General features: G+C 43.5%; 1 protein-coding gene across 1 annotated transcript in view; it reads left to right on the top strand.

The window, feature by feature from the left end:
- The first annotated feature begins 3,512 nt into the window (after positions 1–3,512).
- EEA1 (early endosome antigen 1) overlaps positions 3,513–15,051 on the top strand; it is a 124,526-nt gene continuing 112,987 nt past the window's right edge. The window contains exon 1 of the mRNA XM_055118289.1: positions 3,513–3,762. Within this exon, the coding sequence (XP_054974264.1) occupies positions 3,739–3,762 (24 nt within the window). The 5' untranslated portion in view covers positions 3,513–3,738. The remainder of the gene's footprint in view (positions 3,763–15,051) is intronic.

The raw sequence follows: 15,051 nt of genomic DNA, 5'->3' as shown, positions 1-15,051 counted from the left end.
GTAATACCTGAGTGCAAAGCCAGGAGTAACCCCTGTACATCGCCAAGTGTGACCCAAAAAGCCAAAAAAAAAAAAAAAAGTAAAGAAAAACCCTGACTGATCAAGAAGTAGGTTATTGAGGTAGAGCAGTTCCCTCAACTTATCATTTAAAAAGCAACCACTGATGACACTGATTAAAAGACAAGGGGAAAGCAAAGACAAATAAAGAAATCTGGCTAAATCATGAAGCTTTTCCTAAAGGAAAACAGATGATTCTGCTAACTTATCTCTGAAATATAGTATTGACACCAAACTGGTCTAACTTGAGATGCTTCTGGTCTCCTAACGTTGTGATCCTAAAGCCTTCTTAAGGTTTTTTGGGGAAAGACAGGAAAACATTTTTGTTCAGAAAAATGGCCCTTCTTTCCCCAAGCAAGGATACTGCCAGTGGCTCCCCAAATCCAAGCATAGCCTGCCTACAAACCAGTCTCCTGAGCGTTGCTAAGCGGTTTGTATTTCTCCCCTCTTATTGCTATTTGAACTGTACATTTATATTGTAAGGTGGTCTTTCTGCAATAAAATCACACTGTGATTCTCTAAGACTGAAAGTGTGAGTGAATTGTGAAGAATTCTCTAAGACTTGAATTGTGAGTGAAATGTGTCTAATTGGGTGCAAGTCAGCACTTTTGAGATCTCTCCTTACAAGGGGTTCCCACAACACATTCTCTAAAAGTTTAACAGTTTGCAGAGAACTTAGGGAAACACTTTACTTACTAATAAAGATACAACCCAAAAATAGCCAAAGGAAGAGATACATAAGGTAAGGATTTGGGCGATGTGGGGTACTGGTGGTGGGAAGGAAGGAGAGCTTCCTGGTGGTCCTCTCTAGGTTTAACCATCTTTCCAATACCTTGGTGTGTTCATCAACTCTCCATGTCTCTTGGTTTAGGTTTTTATGAAGTTTCATTACACTGGCATGACTAGTCAAATCATTGGCCGTTGATGATAAATTCTGACTCTGACTCTTCTAGTCACTTTCCACTCCTCAGAGATGGGGAGGAGAAGGGTCCTGAAAGTTGTCCTGAGAATTTCCTGCTTGGCCTCTCACCTGCCCTAAAGCTAAGAATTCCTCTTCACTAGTTATCTCTTTAGCATGTAAGATACTTATCACTGAGATTCCAAGGGGTTTAAAAGCTCTAGTGTCAGGAATGAGGTCAAAACTAAGATATTAAAAAAAGATGCTCCTAGCACCCTACTGCTCAGGAAATTACAAGTGTTTTGAAAGTTTTTCTCACCAACGAGAGCCAGGGACCAAACATATGTTGCACTTTGTGTATGTGTGGTGGTGAGGATGGGTATGTTTGGGTCAAGGACTACTTCCTTGGTGGTTGGGGGACTATGTGGTGTCAGGGATTGAACCCAGGCCTCCTGCATGCCGAAGCAGGAACTATGTGCTCCAGGACCTTGAACTATCTTCCAGGTCTACATTACTCAGCTTTATCATTTATGTTATGTAGATGAAAATATTTCTCACATTATCTGAAATAAAGTAACTGCTGTCTGGAAAGATAAAACAGTATATGCTTCCATTATGTTTTCCTTGAAGTATTTAAGTACTCTATTATCCAGAGAGATTAATAATGTATTCAATCTAGTTATGTCTGTTTTGCTATGTCAGACATGCAAAGTGAAGGGAAAACACATTTTGGATTGAAATATTGAATAATGCTTTCCACTTTACAGAATGTTTTTACTTCAATTTTATTTGAAATTAATACTTGCTGTATTTGCCTCCCCAAAAGACTAAAAGCACTTCCTAACAAGCACTCCATTGCTTCGCGTTATATGCCCTCACCTACACTCCCTCAAAAGTTTTCTTAGTTTCTCGCCTTCCTTATTAAAAAAATTGTTTCTTTATTTCTCCTTGTGAAAGGGTTGAGCCTCTTTGCTTGCAAACAGTAGCTGTAGGAACTGTCGGAAGCAGAGACTGAATGCTGAGTTTGAGGAACGCTTTTGTGTCTGGAAGTCAGTTCCAGGTCCATGTTCTTCTTAAAAATTTTTTTAAATTAATTAATTTAGAGTTTCAGTGGGCTGAAGCCATAGCACAGCAGGCAGGGCGTTTGCCTTGCACGTGGTCAACCCGGGTTTGATTCCTCCATCCCTCTTGGAGACCAGCAAGCTACAGAGTATCCCCCACCCACGGCAGAGCCTGGCAAGCTACCCGTGGCACATTCAATATGCCAAAAGCAGTAACAAGAAATCTCACAATGGAGACGTTACTGGTGGCCGCTAGCGCAAATCGATGAGCAATGGGATGACAGTGATACAGGGCTTCAGTAATGTTTCAATACCCATTCCTTCACCAGTGTACATTTTTCACCACCAGTGTCCTCAGTTTCCATCCCACACACCCCCTCCCCGCCATGGCAGGCACTCTCTCTGTCTCTCTCTCCTTTGGGGTATTATGGTCTGTAATACAGATACTGAAAGATCATCAGGTTTATCTCTTTATCCAGGTCCATGTTATTTTGGCATGCTGTTTGGCTGCGACCTCCTTATATCATTTTTATTTAAGAACAACGGCATTTGTGCCCATTTGTACACTATCTTGGATTATTGGGCCCACTGGTGCCTCGGGCTTTCTCCTGGCTCCGTGCTCAGGGATCAATCCTGGCAGGGCTCGGGGAACCCTATGGAGTGCCAGGGATGGAACCCGAATACAAGGCAAGCGCCCTGCCCTTCCGAACTGTTTCCTCAGCGATTCTTCATCCATCTAGTAACAGACTAAAAAATGGAAATGTAAAATTTTTAGGGGCCAGGCAGGCGTCATAGAAAGAGAAAGTGGAACATATTAAATGACCTCAGTCCATTAAAATCATGTGTTAGGGTCCCCCAAGGAAAAAACCCCGAAGTTCGCTTGCCAACTCAAATTCCAGTCTTTCCCGCAGATCCCTTCCTCGCCCTCCGGCTGAAACCTGAAGCGGGGAGAGGAAGGGAAACCAGGCACCGGGCGGGCTGAGGGACGCTCAACCGACCGGTTAAGCGTGTCCGGGATTCGCTCTGCTTCCACCAGACCAGGGTCCAATTTTACTGAGCAGCCCGAAAGTGCCACAACCCCAGAGTCACACTCCTTCAAGCCCAGATCTGGGTCCTCCGCCACGACCGGAGACGTCCTGGGACCACCCCTCCCGCCCCCCACCCCCTCCTGAAGCGTGCACGCGGCGGGCGCGCGGGCGCGGCCTCTGACAGGGCTGGCGGGCGGCCGGGCGTGCGCTCGGTGGCGACGGCGGCGGCGTTCTCCGACCCGCCGGAAGGAGCCGCGGCGCGAGCGTCCTGCCGCCCTGTCCGTCACGCAGCCGCCCACGCCACTGCCGCTCCCCATTGGTCGCACATCCTGGCCAGGCCCCTTCTAGCCCCGCCCTCCGCGGATGGCCAGGCCGGGAGGGCGGGGCTGCAGCGGCGGGGCCGCCCAGCTGTCAGTTACGGGGGCGGCCCGGCGGGCGGGCGCTCGCCGGCTGCCTTGTCGCTCGCTCGCTCGCTCGCTCTCGCGCGCGCGCTCCCGCCCGCCGCCTGTGGGGAAGTCGGGGCCGCCCGAGCGGCCGCCGCCACCGCCGCCTCGTCCCAGTCTCCTCCTCACCCGGTTCCCCCCCACCTCCCGGCGCCGGCCCTCCCGCCCGCGCACCCCCGCACCCCGAGTAGTGAGCGGCTCCGCGCGGGGTCCGGAGAGGCGGCGCGGCGGCGCCAGGTGGTGTTTAAACCATGTTCAGGAGGATTTTGCAGAGGGTAAGCGAGGGAAACCGTCTTTCGGGCGGCACGTGAGCGAGGAGAGTCGGAGCCGCGGGGCGCCGACGCCCCCTCTCCCGGGCGGGCTCCCGCCGCCGCCGCCGCCTCTAGGCCCCGGAGCTCGGGTGGCGATTAGGCCGCGGGCTGGGGGGCGGGGGGCGGGCCGCGGGGACGCCGAGGGCTGTCAGCGCGGGAGGGTGTGGTGCCCGGCGCGTCCCGGGGCGGGCGGCGCGGGGAGGGCAAGCGGCAGCGGGGAACGTGGAGCCGCGTCCGCGGGACGGGCCGGAGGACGCCCGGCGCTCGGCTCCCCCGCCCCGTCCCCCCGCGCGCCCCCCGACCCGACCCGGCCCGACGCGCACCTGCCGCACCTGGCCGGCCCCTGGCATCTGGGCAGCGCTGGCGGGCCAGGTGGTGACGCCCGGCCTAGCGCGCGCAGGGGCCGATCATCCTGGCGCCGCCGTCTGGGGCTGGTGGCGGAGTCAGCTGAGAAGGAAGCTATTACTCACTGTGGGAAACTTTCTCCCCCCCCCCCCCACCTTCCACCCCTGACCCCCCAGAATTAGAAATGCCCCCGCACTATCTTTTTTATTTTTTTTAAAAATAGTTTATTTATTTTCACTTTCTCCTCCCACCCCCCTCCACCTCTGACCCCCCACAATTAGAAATGTTCCCCCACTTTTTTTTTTTAAAAGAACTCTTATTTATTTTTGGAATTTGGGGGGCCACACCCGGCATTGCTCAGGGCTTACTCCTGGCTCAGAGCTCAGGAATCACTCCAGGTGGAACTCGGAGGAGCATGGGCAGTGCTGGGGATCGAACCCGGGTCTACCGAGTGTAAGGCACGATCTTAACCCGCTGTACTATCACTCCGATCCCCATCCCCAGTGTGTATTATTATTATTATTATTATTTTGCGATCCAAGAATTAAATCTTGTAAGTAAGCTTTAACCAGTGCCATCCTCCTTCCCCTTATGCTTATGCTCCCGATCTCTTTAAAATATGGGGGATGGGGTGTGGATTGTGTGTTGGGGAGCCTTTGGATAACAAAGATGAGCTCTTTGGAAAGCTGTCGGTGTATTTGTTTAGTTTGTGGAATCACATAATTAAGGAATATCCTTCTTTCAATAATATTGAAAACTCTTTCCTGTAACTCAATAGTTTCTGTCTGGGTGTCCCCCCTCTTTTTTTTTTTATAATTGAAAGAATATTTCATTGATCACTGGTTTACAATGCCCCACAAATTTCCAGAGTAACTTATTGGACACTGAGCCTGTGCAACACAATCTTCATGGTTTAACAGCTGAGGAGGCTAACTTGTTCAGGGGATACAAAAAGAAATTGGGAAATTGGTAGAATTTAGCCAAAGAATGTGCAGGAGAGTACACTTGAGTCACCCACTATATCGGAGTGTTTTGCATAACTTTGTGAATGTTCAAGTCATGTGAAACTCGTTTGTTTCACGGGAGAAACAGTTTACTTTCTTTGTCTGCCACCCCACATTGACATTTGATGCATTTTGCATCGGTTTTGTCTGAGATACTTAAAATCTGGATAAGCTGATTTTGGCAGTTAGCAAGGTCCTGCCCTTTCCAGTTGCTTTCTGTTCTTTCCCTAACAACAGTGAAGACATCTGTGTGTGGTTTACTCGCAGTACTGGGAGGTTTTCCTTTCCAAGTTGCTGGAAGAACTGAGCATCTCATGCCTCAGATTGCTCTTCAGTCAGAGATTACTTTCCCTGTCCCAGTTCCACAAGGGAAAAGTAGTTTGCCTGTGGTTTGCTCCAAGCTGTTAAGGACAGAAAGTGGTTTACGGACTCAAGAGTAGCTTTGGGTGGTTATAGATTAGCTTTTCAAAATGTGGAATGTTTTCCAGTATTCTTGGTTTAATGTTGTTAAGCATTAGGATTATATAGAGGTCATTTTTAGTGTTATTGCCAACACAACAACTGTTAACAGAAGTTTCCGTTGAACCTTCAGAAGTGGAACTGATTGTCACTGATCACTGAGTTGTGCTGTGGAATCCTCACCTACGAGGAAGTCAGTTGGCACCATGAATTTCTGAAGCCTGGTGCTAATGAGACCAGGGATGTCTTAACATAGGATCCTTGCCACCAAGCCAACCAAAAAATCAACCGGACTGATACATGTGACTGGTAAATTTTTATTGTGGAGGCTTTAGCAGTAGCTTTCACCAAGTTGTCTCCTTGCTATTGTGACAACCAGGAATATATTTGAACTTGACCAAGTGTTACTGGAGGTAAAGTTGGATGTGATTCAGAGTTAAGGAATACTGTCTTATAGGAAAGTGAATCTTTCTCACAGTTACTTTTATTTATTTATTTAGGGTACTGAAATTGAGTGCCTGTATGCTAAGGTCTGGAAAACAGTTAAGCAAGATATTAGGTCATTTTAGAACTCATGGTTGGGATGCAGATACCTTAAAAATACATATGATCTCCAATTTATGCTTCAGCCTATTATTTAGACTCTGTGATTGTGTGAATGCAGCACACTTTCTCTAGAAACTGTTACTTCACATACTGAATTTTATTTTTTTCCTCAAGCTAGCAAAAAATGCAGTACAATACTCTGTGATGATGTGCGGTAGCAGTGAGCTGCAACTCCCCATCAGCCACATCATATAATTCAACAAATTGCATAAGCGGTTCAGTACTTTTTTTTGTAAAATAGGCTCTGTGTATGATGATTTCGCCCAGCTGCAGTCCCTAAGTGTTATATGCATGTTTTAGGGAAGCTAGGTGAAGACAACGATCCTCAGTAGGTTAGGTATATTTGATGCACTTCAACTTGATCACTTCAACTTGCCTGTCAGGGTTGATCCATATGGGTATGTGGTAGAAGGATGAGGAGTATCTTGGGAGACACTTTGAGGCAGGGTGTTGGGGTGACCAGAAAAACATCATGGAGGAGGGTATATCCACAGCTCCGAAGTGGGGAGGAAAGAGTAGTTGGCAAGGCTTGAAGTCATAGAAGGGATAGATAGTTAGGGGAAACATGAATCATTTAGGACATGAAATGATGTGCAGGGATTGATGCTGTATTGCTGTATGAGACTGCAGTGATGGCTACAGATCAAAACATGGAAGACCCTGTGAGTCTTCAGATTTTATCTTGTAGATGGGTTACTGTTAATAATTAGCATTTAATAGTGGCATTTTAAAAAAAGCCACAGAAATTTTGTGATTTGTATTACTGGTGTAGAACATAGAATATATATTCTTACTCCACAGATGATGTTTAATTTGAATCATTAAATTAGGTAATATGTCATCTGCTGTAATTTACCCCATGATAATACTTCTTTAAAATTCTTGTGCCACACCTGGAAATGCTCAGGGGCTATTCCTTGGTCTGTGCTCAGCAGTCACTCCTGTCAGTGCTTCAGGACCCATATATGATGCTGGCAGTTTGAACTGGGGTCAACTGCATTGCATGCAGTGCAAATGAGCGTTTTGCTATACTAACACTTTGGCCTCTGAAAAGATCTTTGAAAGAAAAACATTGTGCTTATAGTTAATATTATTCTGGGTCTTTGAACATCACCATTAAGAAAACTAGGACACTTTACAGAAAATTTAGTTTCTTTATTTCTTTTTTGTTGCTTACTAAAAATTTACTCTCTAGTGTTTAAAAGGGTCGGAAAACACTTTAGGTAGTTCTAATAATTCTGTGATGAATGTTTTGCTTACTAATCCTTTGAAGAGAAATGGGAATTTAAAATGCCTATTGGACATATACTTTAGTATTTTGTTGTCTTTTTTGTTTGTTTCTTTGTTTTTTTTTGTACTACACTTTCTGATTGTGCTAGGGGCTACTGTACCCCACTGGACTTGGTGGACCATTTGGTGAGCTCTGTGAATCGTGGAGTGCTGACTCCCTGTTCACCTCTCCTTTCTCCCCTACAGGGTAGCCCTTTGAGTTATCTCCTTGTTGTTTCCGTTTCTTTGTTAAGTGTATTATGTGTTTCACAAATATTGCTGAAGAAAAACATTTTATTTTTATACAGTTGTAGAAATGGAAAGCTGTTATGGTGAATGGGTCTCTGATTTTAAAAAAGTGAGGAAGTGAAAGGAGAGAGAGAGGTGGGTATGAGAGGGAGAGCAAAGAGATTAATAATTAATATAAGGCAGTGAAGTGAAGGTACATCCCTGGAAGCCCCAGAGCACCACTGGGTTTGGCTTGGGAGACCCTCAAACATTACTTAGTGTGGTGTGAGTAATCATTGGTAACACAGGGCCCAAAGCATTTCATCTTTTGGGGGCCTTCAAATTGAACCTTTGGAGACTGGAGTGATAGCACAGCGGTTAGGGCATTTGCCTTGCATTCGGCCAACCTGGGTTCGATTCCCAGCATCTCATATGGTCCCCTGAGCACTGCCAGGAGTAATTCCTGAGTGCAGAGCCAGAAGTAACCCCTGTGCATCACTGGGGTTTTTTTGTGTGACCCAAAAAGAAAAAAAAAAAAGAACCTTTGGTCTAGTTGGCCAAAATCATTAGTAGGCTCTGTGCGCATCACTTTGAAGGCCTCCTGCACAAAAAGGAGTTATAGCTCATCATATTGATGGTTTATAACTTATCAGTTTGAACCCTATATTTGAATAATGGTAAACATTTTAAGGTGGCTCCTCTATTCTATTATCTTTTTCAACTGTTTCTTACTTTCTGGCATGAAATTTTAAATTCTCCTTACTTCCCTCTGTTGATTTTGTTATGATAATTGGGGGCCTCACACACACATACTTGGTTGCAGTGCTTATACACTTGGTTGTGGTGCTCACCCTGTAGTACCACATTGGTTGTGGTATTTGCACACTCTGCTCTAGCGCTTCCTGGAGGTGTACTCTTGAGTTGTGCTGGGGGTTGTGGTGGTGTTATGGGGGAGTGGGTGGATGGGGAGGTCACATCTACCCACTCCCTTTTAGTTGTAGTCCTTGCCATGGCTGCAAATTTAAGTTGTGGTGCTTGCACACCTTGCTGCAGTGTGGCTGGAAATATTTTATGACACTAGGGATCTCACATAGCAGAGCTGCACAAATAGCATTACTGCCAAATTACACTTAGTATATGCATTGGTGCCAGGGATCAAACTCAGCCTCAGGCTTGCAAAGCTGGCACATTAGCCAGTGAACCATTTCCCACCTCCCATGTCAAGTTATTTTAGTCTCATCTTTTACCCACCCTTCACATACCCTTAACTGAAATTAACTCTTCTCAGAAGCTTCCTATTACTTTCAGCGGAAAATTTTATCAGAGATCAAGGTCTGGGGTGGCCTCTTGTTCCCTACAGTAGATAAATCTGAAAATTTGAACTTTATTCTGAAAGTAGTAGGGAATCAATAAGACTCTATTTAGCAGCGAGCTATATTCGGTATGTTGAGAGAGCAAAATTGCCCGCTGCTCTTGCTTGTGCATGTGTTTAATGTTAACTCCTGGCTATAAGACAGTTCAACAGAACCTAAGTTTATATACTTTTCTAAGATTTGACATGGAAATGGAAATCTTTTTAAATTGAAGAAGGGATCAGAGCAGGAAGAACTCACACCTTTTAGACAGAACATCTTTGTGAAGAACTGACAGGACAGAGATTTTCATTAGAACTAGTAGATGATGAGAACATAGATATGAAGAGTTTAACAAATTTATTTATTTATTTATTTATTTATTGCTTTTTGGGTCACACCCGGTGATGCACAGGGGTTACTCCTCGCTCTGTGCTCAGGAATCACTCCTGGTAGTACTCAGGGGACCTGGAAATCGAACCCAGGTTGGCTGCATGCAAGGCAAATGCCCTACCCTCTGTGCTATTGCTCCAGCCTTAACAAATTTATTTGTACAGATTTCTCTGCCCCAAATTTTCTTTGACTTGTGATAAGAATGAATTTTTTCCTCTTGGTATAGAGAAGAAAATTTCATCTGTGATCATTTGTGAGTTTGTTTTTTGGGGTGTGTGTGGTGCAGGAGTGGTGCTCACACTCAGGGGTTAATTCCTGGTTCTGTGCTGGGGGATCATGAGTTGCCGGAGAGGCTCTAACCTGAGCTTCCTGAATACAAAGCATGGACCCAGCTTGTTGTGCTGCCTTTCTGTTCCCCACATGTGGGTTTGTTTGTTTTTGTTTTGGGGCCACACCTAGCCGTGCTCAGGGGTTACTCCTGGCTCCGCACTTAGGATTCACTCCAGGTGGTGGTTAGGGGGCCATATGGGATGCTGTCAATTCATTTTGTGTCAGCCATGTGCCAGACAAGTGCCTTTTCCGCTGTGCTATCTCTCCGACTGGTACATTGGATCTCTGACCAGCACGTTGGATTTTATCTTCTGCTTTTAGAAGAAAATGGAAAGTCAGAATGTCCTGCTATAAAGTGTTTTTTTATTAGAGCATAATTAATGAGCCACAGTTCCATATACTGCAGATATATTCTAGTTTCCATTAAGCACCTAGTTGGAGTAGTAATATCTGTTGAAAGAGTATTGAATGTTTTAGGTAAATTGTAATGATTAAAAGCCACAGGAGAATATAAGCAGAAATTAGATAAGTGAGTTTAATATTTTTGATACTGAGAAATTTCAATGGGGTGAGGATATATGAGCAGATAAATAAAGTGATGAACAGGAAAACCTTTTGAACATATGCCCTGTACATCTAGTTTGGATATGCTGTGTTCTGTGGACCCAGTGATGAGTAATAAAAAGATGTGATTCTTTTTTTTTTTTTTTTTTGCTTTTTTGGGGGGGATCACTCCCGGCGATGCACAGGGGCTACTCCTAGCTCTGCACTCAGAAATTACCCCTGGCGGTGCTCAGGGGGACTATATAGGATGCTGGGAATTGAACCCAGATCAGCCGCGTGCAAGGCAAACGCGTGCAAGGCAAATCGCTCCAGCCCCAAAGATGTGATTCTTAATGGCACTGTCTGGAGTATAAATTGGTCAACGAATGATAAAATTATATGGTTACATTCTTGGGTGTCTGTTAGGAGGGAAAAGAACAGGGAGCATTCCAAAGTATACAATCAGATAACACTCGTCTGAACCATCTAAAGATGGTAGGAAAGGTGTTCCACATTAGATGTACGTTTAATTTTGGTGAATTTATTGCTTAATTGCTTATTGAAGCACTTTTCAAGAGCTGCATTTATTTTCTGTGTAGATTTATTTTTCAATGTATTAAGAATATAGAAGTTAAAATACAGAAGAATAAGGGCTAAGATCTGTTGGTCTTTCTCTTGAGCTAGGGAGACAGTTTAATTGGTAACTAAGAACTTCACTCTGGGGACTAAAGTGATATTCCTGGGTAAGGCACTTTTCTTGCTTATGACTAACCCCTATTCAATCCCTGAAACCTCACATGGTCCCCACAGTACTGCCAGACTTGATCCCTGAGCACTGAGACTGAAGTAAATTCAAAACACCTCTGGGTATGACCCCAAATTAGCTCCCCACCCCAAATTCTAAGTCTGAACTAAGACTGTCTGGGTCTTAGTCTGTTACTAGTTCAGTGACTAGATGTTATTTCATTTATCTGCATCTAATTATTATGGTTATAATACTACTACTCGTACAGATAGTTGTGAAGAATAAATGAGTTAATACATGTAAAAATTTTAAAGCAGTAAAGTCTAGGATGTGACATAATGGTTAAATGCTCATGCTGGAGATAATGGATTCAATCCTGGACTACCAAAAAAAAAAAGTGCTTTTGCTGAGACTGTCGTACATGGTTCCCTTTATAAGAGGATTGCATGCCTGGGTCCTGTATTCAATCTCCAGTCTTGCAGGGAGAAGTTTTTTTTTTTTTTTTTTTAAAAAAAAGTGGTAATTCTCTTTTAAAAACTTGTGGAGTCCCCTTTATCTGACTTGGGACGTGTAAATTCTCTTTCATTTCACTCTGGGGTTGCCCATATCCTTCTTTATGGTGCAGATATCCGTTCCTTTTTTTTTTTTTTTTGACTACTTTCCCCTCTCTTTTCTCCCCTTCCCCTTTTCCTCACTCTTTCCCTTCCCTTTTCTTTCTCTCCTTTTCCCCGTCTCCCTTCTCCTTCTCTCTCAGCCCACATTCTTCTTAGAATTATATATTTTTTCTTAAAAGTTTATTTTTTTGCAATAGTATCTGACACATAGTAAGCTCTCTAAGTATTAGCTGTTTCGAATGTTGGTGTTATTATTATGTAATTATGTAGCCCAAATCTCTTCAAGGAACATTTTCCCTATTCCCTTATTTTATCCTTGTTAATTTAAATAGAAATTTAAAAATTTTTATTTTTGTATTTTCGTAGACATACTTTATACTGTCGAACATTTTATTCTGTGCTAATTACTGTGCTGGGTTTGGGGAGTAAAACTTCTGAGGATTTTTATTGGGTAGACAGATACCTAATTATAAAGCAATGTGATATCTGATGTTACTAGATATGTAGAAGATTTTCTGAACATAAAGGCAGTTTTGGGGCAGGGATTGGGGGGAAGGAACAGACAGGGAGAGATTGTTGGAGGCTTTGCTGAGACTGGAATGAATCTGGCAAGGAAGAGTAGGGGAGAGAAGGAATTTGAGAGACGGGCACCAGGCAAATCTCTGTTTTAGTATGAAACAAATACTGTCTCAGTATGAAACAGCCCAGTACAGCCTAGGAGAATTATGAGTATTTCTGCGTGTGGGTAAGGATAGTGATAAAGGGGTTTGGATTGGTGCTGGGATGCAGTGTGGTAGGTAGGGAACTTGATTTGGTATAGCCGTCCCGGATTCAATCCCACCCCCTATATGGTTCCCTGAGCCCCACCAGGAGTGATCCTTAAGTACAGAGCAAGGAATAAGCACTCAATACAGCCTGGTTGTGGCCCATAAACAACAACAACAACAACAACAACAACAACAACAACAAAAGGTTTTCGATTTTATACTGAAACAAATAAAAATTCATGGGATTAAGAAGACAAAGATCAAATTTGTAATAAGGATAACACTCCAAAGTATTTACCCCCCAGATAATCTTTACAAAAAGTGAATCACTCCATTGTAATTTTTTGGTAGTTACTCAGTGCTCATAGATGTCCAGACTCTGCTTTGACGTATAGCTCATAATGCTCCAGTCTCTACTCTGTTTCTTGATTTCTTTGCACATTTCCATGCCGGCACTGACCTGGCTACTATGACGAATTGTGTTTGCCACAGTTTATCATATCTTGAGCTTCCTTCTATTGCCTTTATACAACTGTTATGTTCAATGTCCTTGAAGTCACTTAGTTGACACTTTTGACACTTGTAGTTATTGATTGCTTTTATTTCCCCCCTCCCCCCCATTTGTTCTACTGAGATATTGATGAAATGGCTTACTTTTGGTTCTGTGCTCAGGGATCATTCCTGGTGTTGTTTGTAGTACTGAATCAAACCTGGATCGGCCCTGTGCGAGAGAAGCGCCCCCTTCTTCCAAACCACTCTATACTGTTAAGAATTTAGGCTTTTGGAGTTAGACCAGCATCACTCCTCCACTCCTGTGGGTGAGATCTTGTGCAAGATTTTAAGCTTTTTCCTAAGACCCAGGAGCTTTATTTGTGAATTGAGGTTAATATGTGCTTCACAGTGCTGCATAAGGATTAAATGAAATAATGTTCATGAAATACTCATCATAGTATCCAGCAGTTAATAAACGTTCAGTGTATAGTAGTTATTATATTATATATCTCAAGGCAGTGTGCTTTGTAATTTATTTTACTTCTAGACTGAGCTCTCAGGGTAAGGTTATTTTTTTCTACTTTTCTTTTTTGTTCTTATTTCTTATTAAATTTAAGGCCTTAGCAGATTTTTTATTTCTTAGCAGTTTAATAATTTTTGTGTTTCTTTTGCCACACGCAGTGATTCTCATGGGTTCCTCCTGGTTCTGTGCCCAAGCATCACTCCTTGCAGTGCTTGGGGACTATTTGGGATGCCAGGGATTGAACCTGGGTCAGCCATGTGCAAGGCAAGTACTTCATCTGCTGTATGATCTCTCTTGCCCAGCAATTTATTATTTTTATTTATTTTTTGCTTTTTGGGTCACACCTGGTGATGCACAGGGGTTACTCCTGGCTCTGCACTCAGGAATCATTCCTGGTGGTGCTCAGGGGACCATGTGGGATGCTGGGAATCGAACCCGGGTCGACCGCGTGCAAGACAAACGCCCTACCCTCTGTGCTATCGCTCTTGCCCAGCAATTTAAATTAGCACTTAATGCCTGATGAAATTTTTAGGTAATATATATGTTGATTACTTGATGACTATAGAGAGGTTAACATTAAGGGTGTGTACTTCTAGAAGGTATAGTAGTTTCTAAGATGATTGCAGATTGGGATCATTTGGATTTTTTTTTTTTTAAAGAAAGAGTTTTCAAGTTCTTCCATTGAGTCAGAATTTTTGTTTTTTATATTGTGTTCTTGGATGCCTGTAGGTGTCTTTTTGATAAAGACACTGGATGATGATAGCTTGAGTTTAGGCGGTGCCTTTGGAGTTTGAGAACAGATTGATTTTCAGTGAATTGAGAGTATATAGGAATTTTGATTTGCAAGTAGTTTGTTCTACTGAGATGTTGATGAAATGGCTTACTTTTGGTTTTGTGCTCAGGGATCATTCCTGGTGTTGCTTGTAGTGCTGAATCAAACCTGGATCAGCTCTGTACTAGGGAATCACCATATCTACCGTACTGTCTTTCCATCTTCACCTTTCCAAATCTCTTTAGAAACCACTTATTGGTCAGATAAGGAAAGTAGAGCCAAGAGAAGCTCAATAATTTTCTAAGAGCACTCTAGAAACAGATGTGAAACCTGAACTGAGGTCTTTTGATTCCAAATTCAGATTTATGTAACTACTCTGAAAGATTTAACTCAAAAATGTAATAAATTACTGACTTTATTGACACCATATTTAGTCTATTGGAATGATGGTGGCATGTGGGATAGCTCTACTCTACAAATTACATGTTGCTCACAGTTATTCTTCCTGTCATTCTTTGAGGACGGGCAGAGAGATAGTTTTATTGAACCAAGCAATGGGAAATAAATTTGTTATATGCCTGCCAAAGGGGTAGGTTGGGGGGTGAGAGGGAACTAGGGGACATTGGTGATAGGTTTGGTGTTGGAATGTTGTATACCTGAAACAGCTCTGTTATGAACAACTTTGTCTCAATAAACATCACTTAAAAAAAAGAAATGGTGATACAAGTAATCAGCAAATCAAAAGAGAGTAAGAGAGCGGAACTGAGAAAACTGCAGTCAGAAGGGATAAATGAAGAGTATGGTGGGTAAC

This window comes from Sorex araneus, chromosome 10 (genome assembly GCF_027595985.1).
Source record: "Sorex araneus isolate mSorAra2 chromosome 10, mSorAra2.pri, whole genome shotgun sequence".
Lineage (NCBI taxonomy): Eukaryota > Metazoa > Chordata > Mammalia > Eulipotyphla > Soricidae > Sorex > Sorex araneus.
Note: the sequence above shows the minus strand (reverse complement) of the source record. Positions and strands in the feature narration are given on the sequence as shown.